General features: G+C 39.9%; 1 protein-coding gene across 2 annotated transcripts; it reads left to right on the top strand.

The window, feature by feature from the left end:
* Positions 1-2,293: 2,293 nt before the first annotated feature.
* On the top strand, positions 2,294-20,631 carry per1b (period circadian clock 1b). Of its 2 annotated transcripts, XM_084109729.1 has the most exons (19): positions 2,294-2,515; positions 7,363-8,170; positions 8,557-8,810; positions 9,099-9,220; positions 9,419-9,620; positions 9,911-10,105; positions 10,201-10,386; positions 10,477-10,630; positions 11,472-11,715; positions 11,889-11,997; positions 12,109-12,247; positions 12,441-12,559; positions 13,576-13,722; positions 15,904-16,206; positions 16,807-17,633; positions 17,787-17,985; positions 18,145-18,337; positions 18,773-18,923; positions 19,018-20,631. In XM_084109729.1, exons 2-19 carry the CDS (start codon positions 7,788-7,790, stop codon positions 19,321-19,323), a joined length of 4,233 nt encoding a protein of 1,410 aa, XP_083965855.1. In that variant the 5' UTR covers positions 2,294-2,515; positions 7,363-7,787; the 3' UTR covers positions 19,324-20,631. The 2 variants fall into 2 exon arrangements, with proteins under 2 accessions (XP_083965855.1, XP_083965856.1); XM_084109730.1 differs by lacking the exon at positions 13,576-13,722 and having other exon boundaries at positions 2,299-2,515.
* The last annotated feature ends 381 nt before the right edge of the window (positions 20,632-21,012 follow it).

Below are 21,012 nucleotides of genomic sequence, written 5' to 3'. Positions count from 1 at the left end.
TAAGACTATCATTGTTATCATAGAAATGTTTTATAGAGTGATAAAAGTCAAAATGGTCAATAAATTAGAAGTTAAGGTACTTTGCCTTTGTATGAGCCATTATTGTTTTGCAGATTATGCAAAGGCAGAATGCAGTAACTTCCGAATAAGGGTCAAAGGTCAAGTTTGAGCTCAATTTTTTTTTATGTAGATAAATATATTCATTATGACAACTACTTGGCAAATTTTCAGTGTCCTACCTATCATACAATTGGCTGGACAACAAAAAAACTTTAAAGTCATTTTTCTCAGTTTCACACTCTGGTGAGTTAAGGTCTTTTGCCTTTGTAGGGCAGATTTGCTTATAGGCTCAAAAGAAAAATTGGCCTTTTTTGTCAGGGTAGCCTACAGAGTCTACTGCAAGTTTCCAGGAAGTGTGAGGACGCAACTCCTGCTCCAGAGCCTAATAATAAACAGATAGGCTGGGATTAAAAATGTAACAGTCCATCCCTAATTCACTGGATTTTACATGAATTATTATTTCTCAAGGTGTATGTTAGAGCACACCCACTAAAATAATGATTGTTATTAGGCATCTGTGCGTATGAGAGGTTAGTGGTTTTATAGAAGAAAAGAAAGCCGTTTTGGCACTATTCGATTATCTTATCTCTTAAAGTATGTCACAATGTTCTTTCACACTGACAACAATTGCTGTTGTTCTTTTTTCACTGTTTATTGTTATCTTAAAATAGCTTGCAATGTATGATATAAATTCATAAAATGATGCATGATATTTTATAGCCTTATAGATAACAACTTTGAAGAATGATATGAAATGGCAGGTTTACTCATCTAGAGACTGCTGAGTCCTGTATGTATTGTAGTGGTGTCATTGTTACATGTGACTGACACTGAAGCTTCAAAGCGTGTATCGAGTACGCAGCGCAATTTCTCATGAAACGATGCCTCGCTTTCTTTCCAGTCACGTGAATGCTTCCATTTCCTTGTCGGAATGTTCGAATACAGACCACTACTTATTACTCAAAGGGTTTATGGAAGTTCAAGTCCATTTACTAACATTATATATAGCATAATATTATCATATATTCTGCCTTATAAACAGTAGCCTATAAAAACAATATATAATAAACAAAAATAATTAGAGCACCAATCACTTGCCTCTGATTGTCATATTATCATTATTATTACATTTAATTTATTGCAGAATTTTAATATGCGAATTTTATGATCAGAAAACTGAACATTTGAAGTTGTCAGGCTTTTTGTGCTTCATGGATGAAACAACGGAGCTGCGCATTCGGGTTTATGGCTGTTATAAATTTTACCAACCACAAGATGGCGCTGTTTTCGACAGTCCTGATGCTTCGAATCTTTTGCCCGGAACAATCAGAGAAAAACATCGAATCTTCGAGAGGCTTCGTTTCTCCATTCCTGCTAAACGTGGGTTCCTTAATGCAGTCCAAATTTAATTTGGCTCCAAACTATACTTGCCTGACATTGGCAAGCAGTAGGGACAGTTTTACCAAATCGGTTAAATGGAGGTCAGGTCAGCCTGTTTATGACGCCTTTCTGACGACGATGATTAATTCATCCATGCAGCAGCATCAGCACACACTGAGAACAGCGAGCCACACCGCAAGCCGCGTGAGTCTGAAGGGCGTTGCGGGAGATGCTTGACGTCACCAGCAGCCTGCCCTCTGAGGCACGTGGAACTGTGCATGGCTCATTCACCAGCACCAGGTTTCAGTCTAACTGTGCTAAACATTTTAAAACAACAGTGTTGCGAAATCCCACTCATTGTACAGTTCATTTCTAAGAAGCGATTCAGCAATTATTTTAGCTTTCGCATGGGCCATGAAACTCACGCTCTAAAACATATATGTAGGCACAAATTGCTGTAGGTTTCATTCTGTGTGTTTTTTTTTTATTATTATTATTATTAATAATAAGGGTGTTAATTATCACATGAATGCAATTTCATGTGGTCTAGTTCAGTTTGCTGCATCCACGACTAAGCTAAAAATGGTCATAAGGACCTACATACTATATTTAATTTATTTCTTGTTTGAATCTAAATCTACAGCAGTCTACTAGGAATATGTAGTCCTGCCCACAACACACTCTCATTCTCATGTATTGCAACAACAACAGGCGCGCTGCAACGTGACAGCTGATGAACGTGAGCCGAGTGCCTTTGGCATCGGCCAATCAACGAAAGCTTCGAAGTGAATGGGTGGAGCCAACCAATGGGATTCGTGGCTTGCTGCGAGCACAGCCAATTGAATTCCTCGGTGTTTTAGACCGATTTGAAAGCACGTGTACTCGTGTGTGTCTGGAGTCGTGGGGAAACAAATCTCTAGCACACAATTGCAGCGAAAGCCAGTGGACTGCAGATGTAAAAACGTCGTTTTCATGTTTCACCGATTTAATAACACCAGGAAAACATTGTAATACTTTTCGACATAGGGATATTCGTCCTCTCGTTCGGCGGAGCAGTAACGTTAAGCCTCAGAAGGTAAGTCCACCATTAACCATGAGCTTAACGTTAGAATAGATGTGGCATGGTTCTTCTTTTTCGATTGAACCTTTTATACTACGTTAGCGATTCTGTTTAACTTACAACATTAGATTTGTCCAACAGAAGGTGCTGATTTGGGTGGAATAATGTGCAAATAGCTATTGACCGTTGCACAATAAGCCAAAATAATGAAACTGGTTGAAATGCAAACATCATACATTATATCATGCCATCATACTGTGTTTTACAGTCTGTTCAATCTGTCCATGCTAAGCTTTAAGGTTATTCGCATTTTTGTTGACATTTTTGTATGCGAGTAAAGTAAAACTGTGACGCATCACGCATTGACCTTCTTCTGTGGATCAGACTCCCCCAAAAATCTGTTAAATAAAAAATGAGAGTTGCCTTACTAAGTAAAATGATATAAAAGTGATGCAAACTTCCTGTAGTCATGTAATCTTGATTAAAGTATCAATATGGATGATTGTCATATTGTTGGTTTATTATGCCACTTCATATTCCAATGTCATTAAGGTGCAGTAACGTTAAGTTAGTTAGTCAACTATATAAAACAGTTGGATTGTGTCTGAAATGTTGAACTGTTTTCAGGGATAGGTATTATTTTTCATAAATCTTGGGTCAGGGCAAGTTGTGCCAGTTTTGTATGTCATTAATTTATTGATTACAACGTTTTTTTGGACAAACCAGCGGTTTGGTCATTTTGCACTTTATTGTCAATTTTTTTGTTGTTTCGGGGACTTTTTTATGCTTCATAATTGTTTTATTGTTTAAATTTCGTTGAAAAGCAGATAATAGGCTGTGTGATGTTGCTGTTGGGGCATGTTGTCACAAAGTCCAACTTGTGGTCAATAAACTATTTTGGTAGCACTTTACAATAAGAAAAAAAAAATCTAGCTGTTCATGTTAGTTTACAGTTCATTAACTAATGTTAGCAAAATCAACATTTGATTTTAATAATATGTTAGTAAATGTTCAAATAAATATGAACTAAAATGAATAAATTCTGCTGTAGAATTATTGTTAATTCTTTGTTCAAGTTAACTAAAGTAGTTAACTAATCAAACCTTATTGTAAAGGTTTTACCAAGAACAGACTTTAAGGTTAATGCCTTAAAATATTCTGAATATAGAAATATTCACTTGAGTAACACGTGTGACAACTAGCCCCGCTCTCCAATCCATCATCATATGCAAAGAATGTAGTTGTGGATAAGTAGGTTAAGCATTTACAATTGAACTCTTAATATTAACAAAGCAGGGAAGCTCATTACTATTGTCTAAAAAATTAATAATTTGCTGTGTATGTTAGTAATGATGACTGCTTTTTATTACTGTAATTGCCAGAGGAGTTCAGTCTGTTCAGGCTAATAGATACTGCCTTTATGCCAATTAGATTGTTGTTTCACAGGCAACTGAAAGTCTGTCCTTCTGGTTTTTACATGTCTTGTAATGTAATACTTGTTCGCAAACTCCTAGGGGTTCATGAAGGAACTGCTGGTGAAATTGTGATAGGAATGTCAATCGCAAAATAAATGAGATAAATTGTATACATATTTTGATTGTTTGAAAATTAAAACAAAAATACAATATATTAATATTCATTATTTATGAAAAGAGTAGATAAATATGATCAGGGGGGTTCAGCAGAAAAAAAAGCTGTCCTGCTTTAGAGTAATATCAAAGACTAAAGCCCTCAAAATTCATTATAAATCTTGGAGAGAGAGGAAAAAGATCTGGTGACAGTCTCAGCTTCAAGGTGGCATCAGTCACACTAGATTTTAAACATGCAAAATTCTTTAGACCCTTCAACTAATGAGAGTGACAGGATATGATGTAATCTAGGGATTCTGTATTGAATAAATAATAAATGGTAATATTACATTCAAAATATGCAGTACTCCACTTTCTCAGGTTGTATTCTTTGTATTGGACGAAGAGGTCAACCTATGGCGTTTGGTTCCATGTTGTTAGTTGAAAGTCGTGTGTTATGTGAGACTAGATGACAGTTCGGGGAAATATGTGTGATGCATCACATGATGATATACTTAACATGACGTAACATGAAGATTATCTTTGCATATCAGAGCAAAAGTGGTTTTGTTTTTTCTAAGAGTAGTTTTGGCTCACATTTTAGTAATATTTGAGTCTGTTACTGGATAGTTTTTCTTTCTGTTTCTCTTTAAATTAAAAGTGAATTTCCTTCTATTCCAGTTTATTGTGCAGTGACAACTATGTCGTTTTCCCCAAAAGTTATATTGTAATTTGAGTGTATCAGTATAGTTTTGAGCACCTCAACATTCCCCGCTCGACTGGTCTGTCAAAGCACCCGACATCCCACATGAAATCATATGCTTGTGATCTTGTTCCCAGGCTTTGGATAACTCGGGTAGCAGAGCTGCTCGCTCTGTGAACTGTGTGCCATTTTTTTAATCGTGTTTGCCTTTAGTACATGCGTTACTGTAAAATGACATCATGGGGGTTCTCTGTGCCAAAGCGAAATATTCAACTAAATTTGAATATGTAGGCCTAATCTTTATTGAATATATGATCTTTGTTGTTGTTTTTTTCATTATCAGTCAAACATAAATAAAAATGTTATTTTTATAACATTTTAAAATGTGAAAATTTATTTTTTGAATAAAAAGCCGCAAAAATAGTCAAAGTGCAAGTTGACTTATTGAACTGTTGTATAAAATCGTTATTATTCCGGAAGCAGTTTTTCCCGAGAGCACTGTCGAGCAAGTGGTACTCACTGCAGAGTCAAATGACGACCAGCTCCTCCTCTCTGGAGCTCCAATGGGGTGGGATCAGTCCAGCTCCTCCTTTCTGGAGCTCTAATGGATTGGAGGGACAGAGTTGTGGGTATGGTAGGGTTTGGACTTTCTAGCTCCACCCATTAGGCCCAGATTACATTCGGATGTCGCTCCTCCCCGCTGGAGCTGTCGAGTGGAGCGTGCACGAGTCACTGGGACAGGCAGTGCGCGCGCAGACACACAGTGGATCACTCACGACTGTAATGGAAGCGAGATGCTGTAGTGTTTGTCTCAGTGTCAGTAGAAAGTACTGAAGGAATAGAGGGTGAACTGTTAGTATATCCGTTGGATTGAGAGCGTCTGATTAAAATGTAGCCAGTCTCCCCACACTTTCATTTGTGCACGTCTGCATTCAGCTTTCTTTTACTGTCTATGGCGTTCAGCCCAGCTGAATTTTGTTCATGCGCAGAACAAAAATTATGACGCATCGTGTTTTAAAGATTGGGCGCATCACGTTTGTAATGCGATGTTTATCGGTCTGTTTTTTTTGTTTTTTTTGTTTTTGACAAACTCTTGCTCTCCCGTTATTTTCCGATAGACATTTACTGTAAATCAAAGAAAACATTCTTAACTGTGTGTTTTATAAATGCTCTTTATGTAGGACTATTTTCTAACGTCTCCAACCTCCATTACACATATAATTGCAAGACGCAGAAGAGAGAATTTGATGATGCTTTGTGGTTTAAGATCTAGTGGACATCCACTTGGTGGTTCATTTTATAGTTTATATTCGTGATGCAGCTTTTTGTTTCTTTGCAGAACATGGGCAACAAGTATAAACAGGTGCAGAATAGGTGTCATAAGTGCGTATGCATGTGCAGGAGAACACCCACACAAGCAAATTAATTCCAAACAAACAGCCCTGATCTGGCCCAGAAAAAAGAAACACATGGTCTGTCTTAAGAAAAGCAGCATCTGTGGCCATTTGACATCTGTGAAGATAAGTTTGTTGTCTTGGTCTATGTGGATATGGCATCTTGATATAATTGTTGCGTCCATTGTTCACTGTGTGTGAGTGACATTCCTTAACATTAAGACACTTACCTCTTAGTATGTAGAAGTAAAAAATACCATTTTAACAGGACACATTTCTCTTAAAATATAGCTCAGTTTTAAAAACAGATTGTGCGCTTAGTACTTTCAGAAACGGCCGTTTCACTTTCTCCATTCAGCTGCCTCATGATTTGAACATTTGACATTCTGTTAATGCTTGGATTAATTGCAAGGCATTTGCATTTAAACACCTTTAGACTTGTTGTTCTCTTTGTAATGACGTGGGCTAAAAGGTTCATGCTGATCAAAGCTGTTCAACTGCTCTTAATCCATGCCTGGTAAACCATTTAAATTAAGTGAATTATAAATAGTTCAGTAACAGTTTCTTATGCGTCAAAGAATCTCTTAAGAAAAGTATGTCCATAAATTCTAACAAAGTCTATTTGTCTATTTATACTTTACCACACAGTTAATGTGCCTTAGAATAACTGATTGGCTTAGAATTAATGCTCAATTTTTAGTGTCACTTCCCTTGCTTGCTATTTGCAGTAAATTTAGAATGTGTACGTCTAAACACAGTAGCTCCCGAAATGGAATCAGAACATTAGAGGGATGGTGACGGTAACAATCCCAGAGAGGAAGCACAAAAGACTCTGGCACAATAGAGATGACGTAGTTGGTAAATGCAAAATAAATGGTGGAGAGTGGATGTGTGGATCTAGAAAGTAGTTTTGGTTACCAAGGAGACCAGAAAAGGTTTCTGTAGTGGCCAACAGGGAAGATGAAATATCTCATGATGTGCAGCAAAATAGCTGATAGCTAATTTACCTGGTTGAAAAACAAAAACACCCCTGAGTTGCACTTCCTTTTAAAAGTCCAGGCTGTTCACCAATAATATTATTTATTAGCTATAAATGGGGCTGCCTAATTGTAGATGACTAACCAGCTCAGTTTCTCTTTGTCCAAATGTTTCAGACTGACGCACACTTACCTTTTCTTTTGCTCCTTTTTTTGGCAGTTGTCTTCCGAGAAGTGACACAGAGGGCAAAGAGAAGAAGACTGACCGAATGGACAAAACCCATTTCCCAGCGGCTTTTTGTTTTGCACTTTCTCTCGCATTGTCACACTCCATCTGGCTCTGTGGTAGCAGCCAAGTCTGTTTCGTAACAACCAGTCCTGTCTTTTTTTCTGAGATGAGCAACGTTTTCTGCCGTTAACAAGCTATTTTGCATTTGAGGTTAAACCGCTTAAATTACGGACAGGGTGCAGAGACACCTGGATATACCATGATTCTTGTTTGCGGGAAAAATCTGTGAAGAATATTTGCATCAAAATGATTTCCCACTGTAGTTCAAGCAGTCCAACATAGTGAACTTTTTTAAAACTCTTTAATATCAGGTGAATCTCATCACCTTGGCAATTGCCTATTCGTACAGTATTATTATGAGCGATGATAACTCCGACTCCGCGCCCAGCAATGATTCGGCTAGAGGAGCAAGAGTCGAGAAAAAGGCAGGGCTTGTAAACAGATCCTGCAGCATGAGTGAGAGCTCTCCCTCGTCGAATCCAGTGAATAGCGAGACAGGATCATCTTCGGGAGGGGTATCTGATGCCAAGAGATCCCCAAGTGGCAACCATGGGACAAATTCCGATGATACGGATGGACTATCAAGTGGAAATGACTCTGGGGAGAGGGAAAGTGAAGGAGGGATGGAGAGAGGGAGCGGATCCAGAGGGAGACAGTCAAACCGAAGTTATCAGAGTTCCTCCAGTCAGAACGGAAAAGACTCGGCCATGTGTCTGGAGACTACGGAGAGCAACAAGAGGTGAGAGAGAGAAAATCTTTTCCATTGATTTTCAAAGTCTTCTAAAGCCATACGATAGCTTTGTGTGATGAAATGCCTGAAATTTAAGTTAATTTATTGACTAATAATCTCTCCTGTGCTGCAATTCTCAAATCAAATATGGCATCTAAGGATTGATGATATTAATGTCCATTAATGTCAATGCATTTTGGGTTGTTCATCACATAGAGATAGCACTATAGCACACCGATCACTTTTCTTATACATTTATGAGGCTTTTTGTTGTTGTTATTTTCGGAACATGACATCCCCTTGTCTGCAAAAATGTCTACTTTTGAGTTCCACCTCAAAAAAACCAACATCTGAATTCTAAATGCGACTCTTGTTTTTGATCTCTGCTCCCTCAGCTCAAACTCTCACAGCCCTTCTCCACCCAGCAGCTCTCTGGCTTACAGCCTGTTGAGCGCCAGCTCCGAACAGGACCCGCCGTCCACCAGCGGCTGCAGCAGTGATCAGTCCGCTCGTGTCCAGACACAGAAAGAGCTGATGAGAGCCCTGAATGAGCTGAAGATCCGTCTGCCACCGGAGAGGAAGATGAAGGGACGCTCCAGCACCCTTAATGCCCTCAAATATGCCCTCAGCTGTGTCAGACAAGTCAGAGGTGAGCGGGAATTTCACATGTAGGTTTCTATGTCTTGCAGGAAAGGCAACAGGCTGAAATGAGCTCAGTATAGTAACATTGGCTCAACCAATGGCACGAGTTTTGTTTGGGACTCTCTTTGTCTAAACGATGGAAGATGATGGACATGTTTAGGCAAAGCGTTTAAAAATGATCACTATATTTTGTTACAGAATTTACACACTTCAACATCAGTGGTAATATAATTTGCACATCCAGTGATATATGTATTAATTTAAAGGTTTTCTTTTTTTGCTTTGAATCTTGCAGCCAACCAGGAGTATTATCACCAGTGGAATGTTGAGGAGTGTCATGGCTGTAGTCTCGACCTCTCCACCTTCACTGTCGATGAACTGGACAATATTACCTCTGAATACACGCTCAAAAATACAGTACGTTGACTTGCACACAAACCCATTTCTTTATCCTGTAGTAACACCGTATTTGAATATTGTTGTGTGAAAAGTATTGTTAATCTCTTCACCAAATTAGCTGACAAATGCTTGTTGATGTATGGCTTTTTATTTCCACCAACAACTATGTAGAAAAGATGCAAGTAATTTTTACCATTTTTTTTTTCTGTTGTGCAGGACACATTTTCCATGGCGGTGTCTTTCCTGTCAGGGAAGGTTGTGTACATCTCACCGCAGGGCTCATCTCTTCTGCGCAGTAAGCCAGAGAAGCTGCACGGGGTTTTGTTTTCAGAGCTGCTCGCCCCCCAAGATGTGAGCACCTTCTACAGCAACACCGCACCCTGCAGGCTGCCATCATGGGCCTCCTGCATCGGCTCTGGTATGTTTGTGTTAGGGCAGGTTACACTAACATTTGACAACCAGAAAGTGCCACAGTGCTTTTGATCTTAAAGGGATAGTTCACCCAAAAATGAACATTCTATCATCATTTGCTCACCCTCATGACATTTCAAACCCAAGACTTTCATTCCGATATATGCCGATATAATTTGTGCTATTGTACTGTAGGTTATCTATTGAAAAAGGACTACCGAGATCAGTTATGGTCACGCTATACAAATGAAGTTTAAGGCAATAAACAGTTCTCTCTTTCCCTTTCTTTGACTGTAGTCTCTCCACCAGCTGACTGCACCCAAGAGAAGTCCATGTTTTGTCGCATCAGTGGAGACGTCTCATCCAGTGGTGATGTGAAGTACTACCCGTTCAGACTGACCCCCTACCTGCTCACGCTCCGAGACTCTGACATGGCTTACCCTCAACCCTGCTGTCTGCTCATCGCAGAGAGAGTGCACTCGGGATATGAGGGTACGGTCTTTTGTTTAAAACGCATCAGTTTTTCACCACGTTTTGAAAGAACTTTATGGAAAAATAAACTCGCTCTCTCTCATTCCCTCTTTCAGCCCCTCGCATTCCTCTGGATAAGAGGATATTCACTACCAGTCACACCCCCAGCTGTCTCTTTCAGGACGTGGATGAGCGGGCAGTTCCTCTGTTAGGGTACCTGCCTCAAGACCTGGTGGGAACCCCAGTCCTGCTGTACCTCCATCCAGAGGACAGACCCATTATGGTGGCCATCCATAAGAAGAGTGAGTCACTCTCCCTTCCTCTCTCTAACCTCTGTCCATTTCTTTTCTTTAATGAGAGCGGTAAGGCACAACTTTCACTTTCTCTCTCAGTTCTCCAGTTTGCAGGGCAGCCGTTTGAACACTCACCCTTGCGGATGTGTGCACGTAACGGAGAGTATCTGACCATAGACACCTCTTGGTCCTCCTTTATTAACCCCTGGAGCAGGAAAGTGGCCTTCATTGTTGGACGCCACAAAGTCAGAACGTAAGTATTCATGGCTATGAGTTCACACAAGGCCCCAAATTAACAGTTAGAAACCCTTGCTATTTTATTTTTTATCGTGACGTCAGTGAACCAAATCAGACTTTGTGATAAGTGATCTTTTTATCTTATATTTATGAACACTACCGTTCAAAAGTTTTGGGTTAGTAAAAAAAAATTGTATGCTTCTGAAAGAAGTCTCTTATGCTCACCAAGGCTGCATTTATGTGATTCAAAAATTGTAATAATATTTTACAATTTTAATATATTTAAAAAATGCAGTTTATTCCTGCCGTCATTACTCCAGTCATCAGTGTCACATGATCCTTCAGAAATCATTCTAATATGCTCTAATATTTGGTGCTCAAAAATATTTCTTAATTTTATTTTTATCACAGTTGAAAACTTGCACTGCCTAATTTTTTTGATACCTTGATATATATATTATATATTTTTCCATCTGTGCACACTTCTAGACGTGCACAGCCCAAACACACAGACATACACACGTCCCATGCCTCCCACACACACACCAGTATATAATATGTGCACAGTCAATCACACTCATCAGCACATGCTCTGTCATGTGGACACGGCCAGATTTTTCATGAGCTCAATATGTCCCAAGGACCATTTCTTTTCTCCCAGTACGCAGAGACTCGCAGTGCTTCAAGCTTTTCTCCCAGTACGCAGAGACTCACAGTGCTTCAAGCTGCTACACACACATACATGTACACATGTACAACTGTAGCCTTTTGGAGAAAGGATTCAAACTAATAAACATTGTATTTCTTTACTGTACGATGTACACCCACACACTTACCTCTTGATTCTTTCTGTCCAGCTCTCCACTGAATGAGGATGTCTTTACGCCGCCGAGGGGTCAGGAGGAGCGGACCCTGTCCCCAGACATCCCTCAGCTCAGTGAGCAGATCCACAGGCTCCTGGTGCAGCCCGTCCACAACGGCAGCTCTCAGGGCTACGGCAGCCTGGCCAGCAACGGATCCCACGAGCACCAGCCCAGTGCCACCTCCTCATCAGAAAGCAGTGGGCCGGGTCTGGAGGACCCCTCGCAGTTCCACAAACCAGTAAGTGTTTAGAGAGACAAGCCTTAAAACCGTATGTGGCCTAAAACGAAGACTGCACATGAATTAGAAGCAGTAACAGGCAGTCATATAGCTTTACTTCTTAATGGAACTGTTCTTATAAATTAAAGGAAGATAGCAAAGGTTTAAATTAAATGAACTGCATTTTTAAACAGATGACCTTCCAGCAAATCTGCAAAGATGTTCACATGGTGAAGACCAGCGGACAACAAGTCTTCATTGAATCCCGCAACCGACCTCCTCCTAAAAAACTCGCCACCGCAGGTACACAAACACATAAAGTTTATTTTGAAGCTATAGTTTCATTCATAGTTTCATTTCTTTTCTTTTTTTAAGATTGTTTGTCTAAAGATGTTCTCTGTGTCTGGCAAACAGGTGCTCTGAAAGCAGTTGAAGCGGCACAGCCGGGCAGCAGTCTCTGTCCTAGTGCTGCTCCACCCTCCCTGATCATCCCGAAAGAGCCACCCTCCACCTACTCTTATCAGCAAATCAACTGCTTGGACAGCATCATAAGGTTTGTTTTTCAGATCATTAAAAGCACTGACTTTATCACACATTATCACTGAATATGTGTTATTAATTGCAGACTAATCAATCATATTATTGTATAGAGAGCATCTCTTGTGACATATCTGCATGTAAATATAGGCATTGTGATAGTAATCCAGTGGCAGGTCCTGGACTCAGCGTTTTGTTTGGTTCATCAGGTATCTGGACAGCTGTAACATCCCGAACACGGTGAAGAGGAAGTGTGGCTCCTCTTCCTGCACTGCCTCCTCCACATCTGATGATGACAAACAGCAGGACGCTCCACGCAATGCTAAAGGTGGGTACCGCAATGATAAACTAATTCAGAACAGTACTAATTATATGTGTTTCAGTGGTGGTTACATGTCTTAGTTGTATGCGGTATATTGTGCAACACCTCTACCATTCAAATTTGACTGTTACCACAGCAAAACTGAAATGCCAGTTTTGAGCAAACTTATTTTATTTAAAGGTTTGCATAAATATTAACAGGTTAAATGGGAACACTGGCATGTATATACACTGAGTGCTTGCCATGTTTTTTTGTTGAGCTTGTAAGCATTCGGCAAACTAATGAATGCTACTATGGTGATGGTTTGACTCATGAATGTTTATGTAATGTATCATTTGGCCAGTAGGCCTCATTTATTATATTGAATTGAAAACTTTACAAAATAATATTCATGAGCTAGGCTTTCTCCATAGCTTGACTGGATTCATAAATCCACTATAATCCAAACAAATTTATTTGCTAATTCTGATTCAGTAAAAAACTTTACGTGCAGTTATTATACTGTACATCAGAGATGATTATGCAAATGGTAGTGTTTGCATTAGCATACCACTAAATTTGCGTGACATTTTTAATTATACACTACTGGTCAAAAGTTTGGTTAGTAAGATTTTCTTTTTTATTAATTAATTGTTTCTTTGAACTTTCTATTCATTAAAGAATCCTGAAATTTTGTTTATATAATTACAATTTTAATCAGCACAACTGTTTTCAACACTGATAATAATAAGAAATGTTTCTTGAGCAGAAAATCAGCATATTAGAATCATTTCTGAAGGATCATGTGACACCGAAGACTGGAGTAATGATGCTGAATATTCAGCTTTGCCATCATAGGAATAAATTACATTTTAAAATATATTAAAATAAGATTTTTTAAATTGTAATAACATTTCACAATATAACTGTTTTACTGAATTTTGAGTATAAGAGACTTTTTTCAGAAACAGACCCCAAACTTTTGAACAGTGGTGTATATAGCTTAAGATATGCTGTGTATTAACAGATACTTTAACCTGCAGGTCCATCTGTGTCTCTGGTAAAGGAGAGTGCATTGTTACCCCCACTGGCCATGCACAATAAAGCGGAAAGTGTTGCGTCTGTCACCTCCCAGTGTAGTTTCAGCAGCACCATCGTCCATGTGGGAGACAAAAAACCTCCCGAGTCAGGTGGGCAAATGTCAAGTCAAGTCAAGTCAAGTGATCTTTATTTATTTAGCACTTAATACAATACAGATTGTTTCAAAGCAGCTTTACAGTGATAACCGGGAAAATAATGATCATTGATGCAAACAGAATTCAATATTGCTGTAAAGCAGGTCTAAAAAATAAAATAGTGTCATTGTTCAGCTGAGGACAGTACAGTGTTGATTCAGTTCAGTTCAATAACTGTGTAAAGATCATCAAATATGAAATGAGTTCAATTTAGCTCAAAGCAGCTCTGCAGGAAAGAGTGATGTCAACATCCAGCTCAGTTCAGTTTTCATCCAATAGGGTCAGTGCAGTCAAAATAGGGGTGTGCGATATCGAACGATTCAAATGTTTCATGATCTGCCTTTGGAGAGAGATCTTATTATCGTGCAACAGTGCATTCTGTCAGTGGCAGTTCTTCTGGTGCCGCCGTCCCAACATAATGTTCAACGCATACGTATATTCACATGTTACGCAATGGTAATGCTGGGTTTACAGTATATACCGGTAGATACGGTTATGCTCACGTGACGTTGCAGTTCTTTGCCATCACAAAAGTTTATTTTCATGCGTTTTAAAGCCAGTCACACAGCGTGTAAGTACCAAACTAAGTTCTCTTTCACGTATTATTGTGCTTAAATTATCAAATACAAACAAAGTTTACATCATTTATATCTAAAGTGAAAAACAGTTTGTATGCGTGAAAAAACAAATTAGGTAAATTAGGCTGCTGTCACTTTAGGACTGAATGCACAGATCTAATATACTGTATATTAGATCTGTGCATTCAGTGCTAAAGTGACAGCAGCCTAATTTACCTAATTTGTTTTTTTATTCAATTTCTTACTTTAATGCTACTGTTAAATACACCTACTGTAGCTGAAAATATTAAAGCGCTCTTTCTATTTCATTTGTATCTTATGTTGTATTTGTCCTATCATTTGTAATTTGCATTCCTTTGTTCTTTTTTTTCATAACAAAGTTAAAAATACTAATACGATTTTGGCCGCATCGCCGGCTGCTACTTTGGCCTAAATGGTCTGTCATTCTTTTTTCTGCCGTTACTTTGTAAGGCTACATTTTTAAAATAGGGAAATTAGTTTGGCTGTACTGCTAATTAACTTGCAAAACAGTCTTAAAAACCAAAATGAACACAAAAAATCATAAGATCGTGGATCGTGATCCTGTCTGAAAAAAAATCGTGATATAATATTTTGCCATATCACCCACCCCCAAGTCAAATCAATAATATTGCTGAGTATTAAGTGTCCCTAACTAAGCAAGTCAAAGGTGACAGAATGAAGAAGAAAAAAACATGCTCAGTCGGGGGGCAATTGGATTGGAGTTGAAGCTGGCCTTAGGGTCTGTGCAAAGGACTTCTTGTGGTCTTTACTAAGGGTCTGTGCCGTTGGCTGTCGAGCCGACGAGGTATTCACAGGGGATCGGTCTCTAGGGCCCGTCTAGTCATTTTCTCCGTTGACATTCAGGGCTGAGTTGTGGTCATCTCTAGGTGCAGGTCTACCATGTGGTCTGGATACGGACCGGATCCGGCTGACTATGGGATAGGAATGAGACAAACAGACCAATATTAGCATAGATGCCATTCCTCTTACACTGTAACTAGTACATTGGATGTTATAGGAAGTGTTCCTGGAATTTATGCAGCCTAACAATCCTGTAACAGATTTGAATTATAGAAATGTGATAGTGTGTAATGTGTGTGTCAGGTTAAAAGGGTTAGGTCTTTTATCTAGATTTAAACTGACAGAGTGTGTCTGCCTCCTAAACAACGCTAGGAAGACTGTTGCAGAGTTTGGATGCTAAATAGTAAAAGGATCTACCACCCACAGTCTATTTTGATATTCTAGGTATTACCAACTGGCCAGAATTTTGAGACAGCAGTGGATGTGAAGGACTATAAAGCGATAGGAGCTCGTTCAAATACTGAGGAGCTAAACTATTTAGGGCTTTGTAAGTGTTTATAAGTTTATAGTGTGTCTGTAACAAAAAGTAATCATGGTGTCAAAATTCAGTTTTCAATTGTTGTATCTTATTTTGTCAAACACGTCTCTTTTTTTGTTCTTGTGGTTGTTCCTTGAAATCGAGTTTCTTTATAGTATCCACACTTCATGTTTTTCTGTTTTTTCCTCATTACCACAGATATCGTAATGGAGGAAGCCCCTCCCACTCCAAATGCTGCTGCTGCCACTCAACCACAAGCCCCTCCCACAGCCACGCCCTCTCTGACCCCTAGCCCTGCTCCTGATAGGGATGCAGGAAGAAGAGGAGGTCTAGGAGGAGCAGGAGGAGGAGAAAGGTTGGGTCTCACGAAAGAAATCCTGTCGGCTCACACACAGCAAGAGGAGCATAACTTCATGTACCGCTTCAGAGACTTGAGCGAACTCAGAGTGTTTGACCCAGCCTCAGCTTTGCGCCAGCGAGCGACCGCACCCTTAGCAAGAGGTGAGGACATGCATAATATAAAACACAAAAGCACAGAATTATTCTTCATTTATTACATGGCTCTCTGAAATGCTTGACTCTGATTGGTCAGTCGTGACACTCTGAAGTCAGTTATTCCATGATAATGACTGTCAATAGCGATGATGTAATAATCTGGTGCCATCTTGTGCCTCGATTATCAACTGTATTTACTGTAAAATAAGATCAGGGGACTTGAGTGTTAATGGTAGGCCTATGGTAATATTGTTGTGTTCGTCTTGTTGCTAGAACGATTGTTTCGTACACCTTAATGGATTACAAGATAATAAACACTGATTTTAGAAGAACCCATTTTAAAATCTTACTATTTCATGTCCACGTCATTATTTAATAAGTCTTACAACTGTACATTATCCCTTAAATGTCTGTCTTGATTTTCGTTCGTTTAGGCTCAAAGCTGCTTATGCTTAATGAGCTAATAAAATATTCCAGCTCAAATCAAAATTTCATGTCTTATTTACTTCTGTGGCAAGTAGCCAAGTAGGATAATGTTCATATGTACATCTAATGTTCAACTGGCTGGATATACATTACCCCTTATCTTATTTTCTTGATTTTTAGGAGTGCGCAGCTCTCGGGATTACCCAGCAGCGGGTAGCACTGGGCGTAGACGCGGTCGAGGAGGCAAAAGACTGAAACACCAGGAATCTTCAGAGAACACGAGGTCTCGTAGCCCAGCCGGCCAAACAAGAGGCCTCCGTCCTGGGGTTCCAGCTTTGGACAGGCCCTCTAATTCCTCCATACCCATGGGACCTGTAGCCAGTTCCTCTTCCTGGCCCACCTCAGGGTCACAAGCCAGCGTTCACTCTGTCCCGTACCCACCCGGCGTCCTTCCGTTATTTCCTGTCTATCCCCCCTTCTCCCATCCCATCTCAGACCCCAGCATACAGGCGGGGCTACGCTTCCCCCTTCAGAACTCGCAGATGCAGATGCAGATGGCGGGGGCTCCTATGGTGCCCCCGATGATGGCGTTGGTATTACCCAACTACATGTTTCCTCAGCCCAGCATGGGCATTCCTCAGCCCTTCTACAGCCCAAACCCGGCTTTCCCTTTCCCCGCTGCCAACATGACCTCCCCCGCTCCCTGTCAGATTCCGACTCCAGTCCCACGCGCCCTCTCTCGCTCCAGCACCCCTCATTCCATCAGCCAAAGAGAGGCCGGCGCTGAGAGAGAAGGAGCAGAGTCTCCGCTCTTTCAGTCCAGATGCTCCTCACCCTTAAATCTGCTGCAGCTGGAGGAGTCACCAAGCAACCGGTTTGAGGTAGCATCAGCTTTGGCGTCGGTGCAACAGACCACATCTCCTATGGTGGGACAGGGAGGTGGAGCAGGAGGACAGAACTCTTCTAATCAGAGAGGTTCAGCGTTGGATTCAAAAGAAAATGAAAATGTAAGAAAATGCAATAATGTGCCTTATACAAAGGTTTTACAGATAACATGCTTTTCAGTGGTCAATGCCAATACCGTTTTTAATTTTTCAGTCTACTTTTTTTATTTTGATCTGTATTTCTTGAATTGAATTGTAAATTATTGTCCTTTGCAGGGTGAACAAAATGATTCCAATCAAGACGCCATGTCCACCTCCAGTGATCTGCTGGACCTGCTGTTACAGGAGGACTCTCGTTCAGGCACTGGCTCAGCCGCCTCAGGCTCTGGGTCATCAGGCACAGGCTCCTCTGGGTCCGGCTCAGGGTCCTCTGGATCAGGGTCCAATGGCTGCAGCTCTTCTGGAAGTGGAACTAGTGAGTGCTTGATAATATCTTCAATATCGATGTAAATGGATAAATCAGTTTAGGCATTATGGATAAGAGTGTTACTTCATGTCATTCAGCACAGCAGTTTTTACTTGTTGAGAAGTGTCAGTTGAGTTAAATAACTTCTCTTTTGTGTTGACTTAACAGGAAGCAGTCAGAGCAGCAATACAAGCAAGTACTTTGGTAGTGTGGACTCATCCGAAAACAGCCATTCCCGCAAGCAGACAGCAGAGGGGGATGGAGAGGCACAGTTCATCAAATGTGTCCTACAAGATCCCATCTGGCTCCTCATGGCCAACACGGATGAAAAGACTATGATGACCTACCAGCTGCCCATCCGGTAAACTATAAAATACTTAGTAGTTTTCAGTACATCACTAGGGTTGGGAATTGAGAGCCAGATTAATTGCATTTAAAAATATTTTAAATGGAACATTTTAACATTTTTTTGATGATTTTTTTTTATTACAAATATTTTTATACGGGGCACATAGCATGCCTTGCAAATTCTGCATTCATTCTTTAGCAAAAATTACAAAAATTAATCATTAAAGATCCAGAATTATTAACTGTAGTTAAATCATATCCAGAATTCGTTTCCGATCCCTATACAACACAATTACTGATTCGTGATTATATCAAACATACATTTTGACGCACCTCATTATGACCTCCCACGCAACCACTCCATAAACATGCATTAATATTACTACAACACCCACTGTAAAAGGCTGATACAACCAGTAAATGACCCAGTTAATATGTTTTGCAACAGAGACAGAGATTCGGTGTTGAAAGCGGACCGTGCGTCTCTGAGAGCCATGCAGAAACAGCAGCCTCGCTTCACCGAAGAGCAGAAGAGCGAATTGAGTCAAGTTCACCCTTGGATCCGCACTGGGCGCCTGCCTCGTGCTCTCAACATTTCTGTGAGTTCAAATCTCTCAGACATTAACGGCCACCCGATACACCACTAAACACTGAGTCTTGATTGTTTTATTTATTATGCTCTGTGTTTCTCAGGCATGTATGGGCTGCAAGTCCTCTCCTTCGGTCCCCTCTGCGACCCCCTTCGATGTGGAGATCCACGAGATGGAGTTCTGCAGTGTTTTAGAGTGCAGTGCTGAGAAACACACCCAAGCGGACACGGCCATGGAGAAGAGCGAGGCTGAGGGGGAAGAAGAGTCATGCAAAGACCAGGAGGCTGAGAATGATGGGACTATTATGACGTCACAAATCAACGACCAAGAAATGATGATAGAAGAACAAGGAGTAACCTCACAGATCGAGGAGGAAACGGGTGCCTCACTTTCACAGATGACACACTAAAGACACTGAGCCAGTGCAATACTGATGACATTGTTTGTGTACTCATTAAATTATACAGTTTTATTTATTTCTATACAGAAATGCTAATTAGCCAGGAAGGCTGGCAGATGATGAATGTAAAGCAGAATTGCTTTGTTGAAAGACTGTGATATCTCAAATTAAGGATATTTTGGTTATGCAAAGAGGTTATGATCTGTTAGCAGTCGCGATTTGGCAGGAAGTAAGGGATACTTGGCTTTAGACCACTCTGGATTTGACCTCAAGACACTACCTGTTTAATTCCAGTTCTAGCGACCTGCAAAAACCCATTTTGTGGCATGTTAAACAACCATTTCAAATGTTGTCAAATGGGTTAACGGACGTTCAGCCAAAGGATGATAACTGTAATGATATAAAGTTTTAATAATCAAATTCTTTCCAGACGATAAAAAATGTGACTTATTATAAACGATATGTTATTGTCCGTTGATGTGGACCTTAATAACTTTATAGTTATCATCCTTGGTGTGACTGAACGGGTCTTTAAACTCTGGTGTTAAGTTGTTTTTAGACAGGAGAACAGATTCACTGCCTTTGAGGACGGTCTAACTGTTTCTCACCTCGTGAATTTTTAAATTTCCCAAACGTTACGGAAATGTTATTGCAATTTTTTTACAGGTATATACAGAGTAGGATTTTTCGACCAAATTTACAGTTTTTATTTTGATCATTCTGTATATTTTTTTATACATTATTGGTGCAAAGTTGTCAATGTTAAAGCTTGGAGGAATTGTGTGAAATGTATTGCGACTTGGTCTGTTACAGTTCATCTTCACCACTACTTCAGATTTAGATGTCACTACAGTAATCATGGCGACTGTGTACTTTCAAGGAGCATTTGTAGCTCATGGCATCATCTTGTAAAGTAGCACTTAGCAAAGGGAAGGCTTCAGAGGTCACGGCCAGAAAAAGCTGCCACACTTTGCTGGGTCGAAAGAGCGGAGGCTTTTAATGGTAATATATTTGAACTGTACCATCAAAGAGGAATGAGTTTTAAAGGGATAGTTTTCCACAGAAGAGAGCAAGTCATAAAGGTTTAAAACAACATGAGGGTGATTCATTGATGACAGAATTTTATGTTTTTGGATAAACTGTCCCTGTAAGGTATGAATGAAATTGTGTTGGCAATCAGTCGGATGAATTCTGTTTTACCTTTACCAGTCCGTTTCAGTCACGTGCTATTTGACTTCCAGTTGTCTTGGAACAGTTTGTAAGTATTTTGTGTATTTCTTTATATATGAAAACGAATAAAAAAGAATATGGTTCTCACTTTTGTGGTCTGCAGAATTCCATGAATTACAAGAATATACAATGATTGAAAAGCACACTGTATGCTTTGGACAAGGAAGAGGGAATTAAAATAAGCAGTTTTCATACCAAACCACAGGCTTTTAGTAGACAAGAATGTCCACGGAGCAAACAAAAACACACATGGAGGTTTTTCCAGGCGTAAACAAAAGCCCCCCACACCCCGCACACACACACACACACACACAAACAAATAACAAACACTCAAATAAGTGTGATGCACACAAATAAGCAGATGATTATTGCACAGAGCTATACGAGAGTTATAAAAGGAATTTTAAATGAAAAGGATTTAATAACATGTTTGCTTTTGCCAGTGCCCTGGTAAGAAAGTTTGGCTTG

Source organism: Abramis brama (assembly GCF_963993115.1).
Source record: "Abramis brama genome assembly, chromosome: 3".
In the NCBI taxonomy this organism is placed as follows: Eukaryota; Metazoa; Chordata; class Actinopteri; order Cypriniformes; family Leuciscidae; genus Abramis; species Abramis brama.
The sequence above is the reverse complement of the archived record's forward strand: the minus strand, read 5'-3'. Positions and strand labels throughout refer to the sequence as shown.

Coding starts and splice junctions, on each gene's coding strand:
- per1b (XM_084109729.1), top strand. CDS start 7,788: ATGAGCGATGATAACTCCGACTCCGCGCCCAGCAATGATTCGGCTAGA. Junction 17,986..18,144: donor CTCTTCTGGAAGTGGAACTA/GTGAGTGCTTGA, acceptor TTGACTTAACAG/GAAGCAGTCAGAGCAGCAAT. Junction 18,338..18,772: donor ACCTACCAGCTGCCCATCCG/GTAAACTATAAA, acceptor GTTTTGCAACAG/AGACAGAGATTCGGTGTTGA.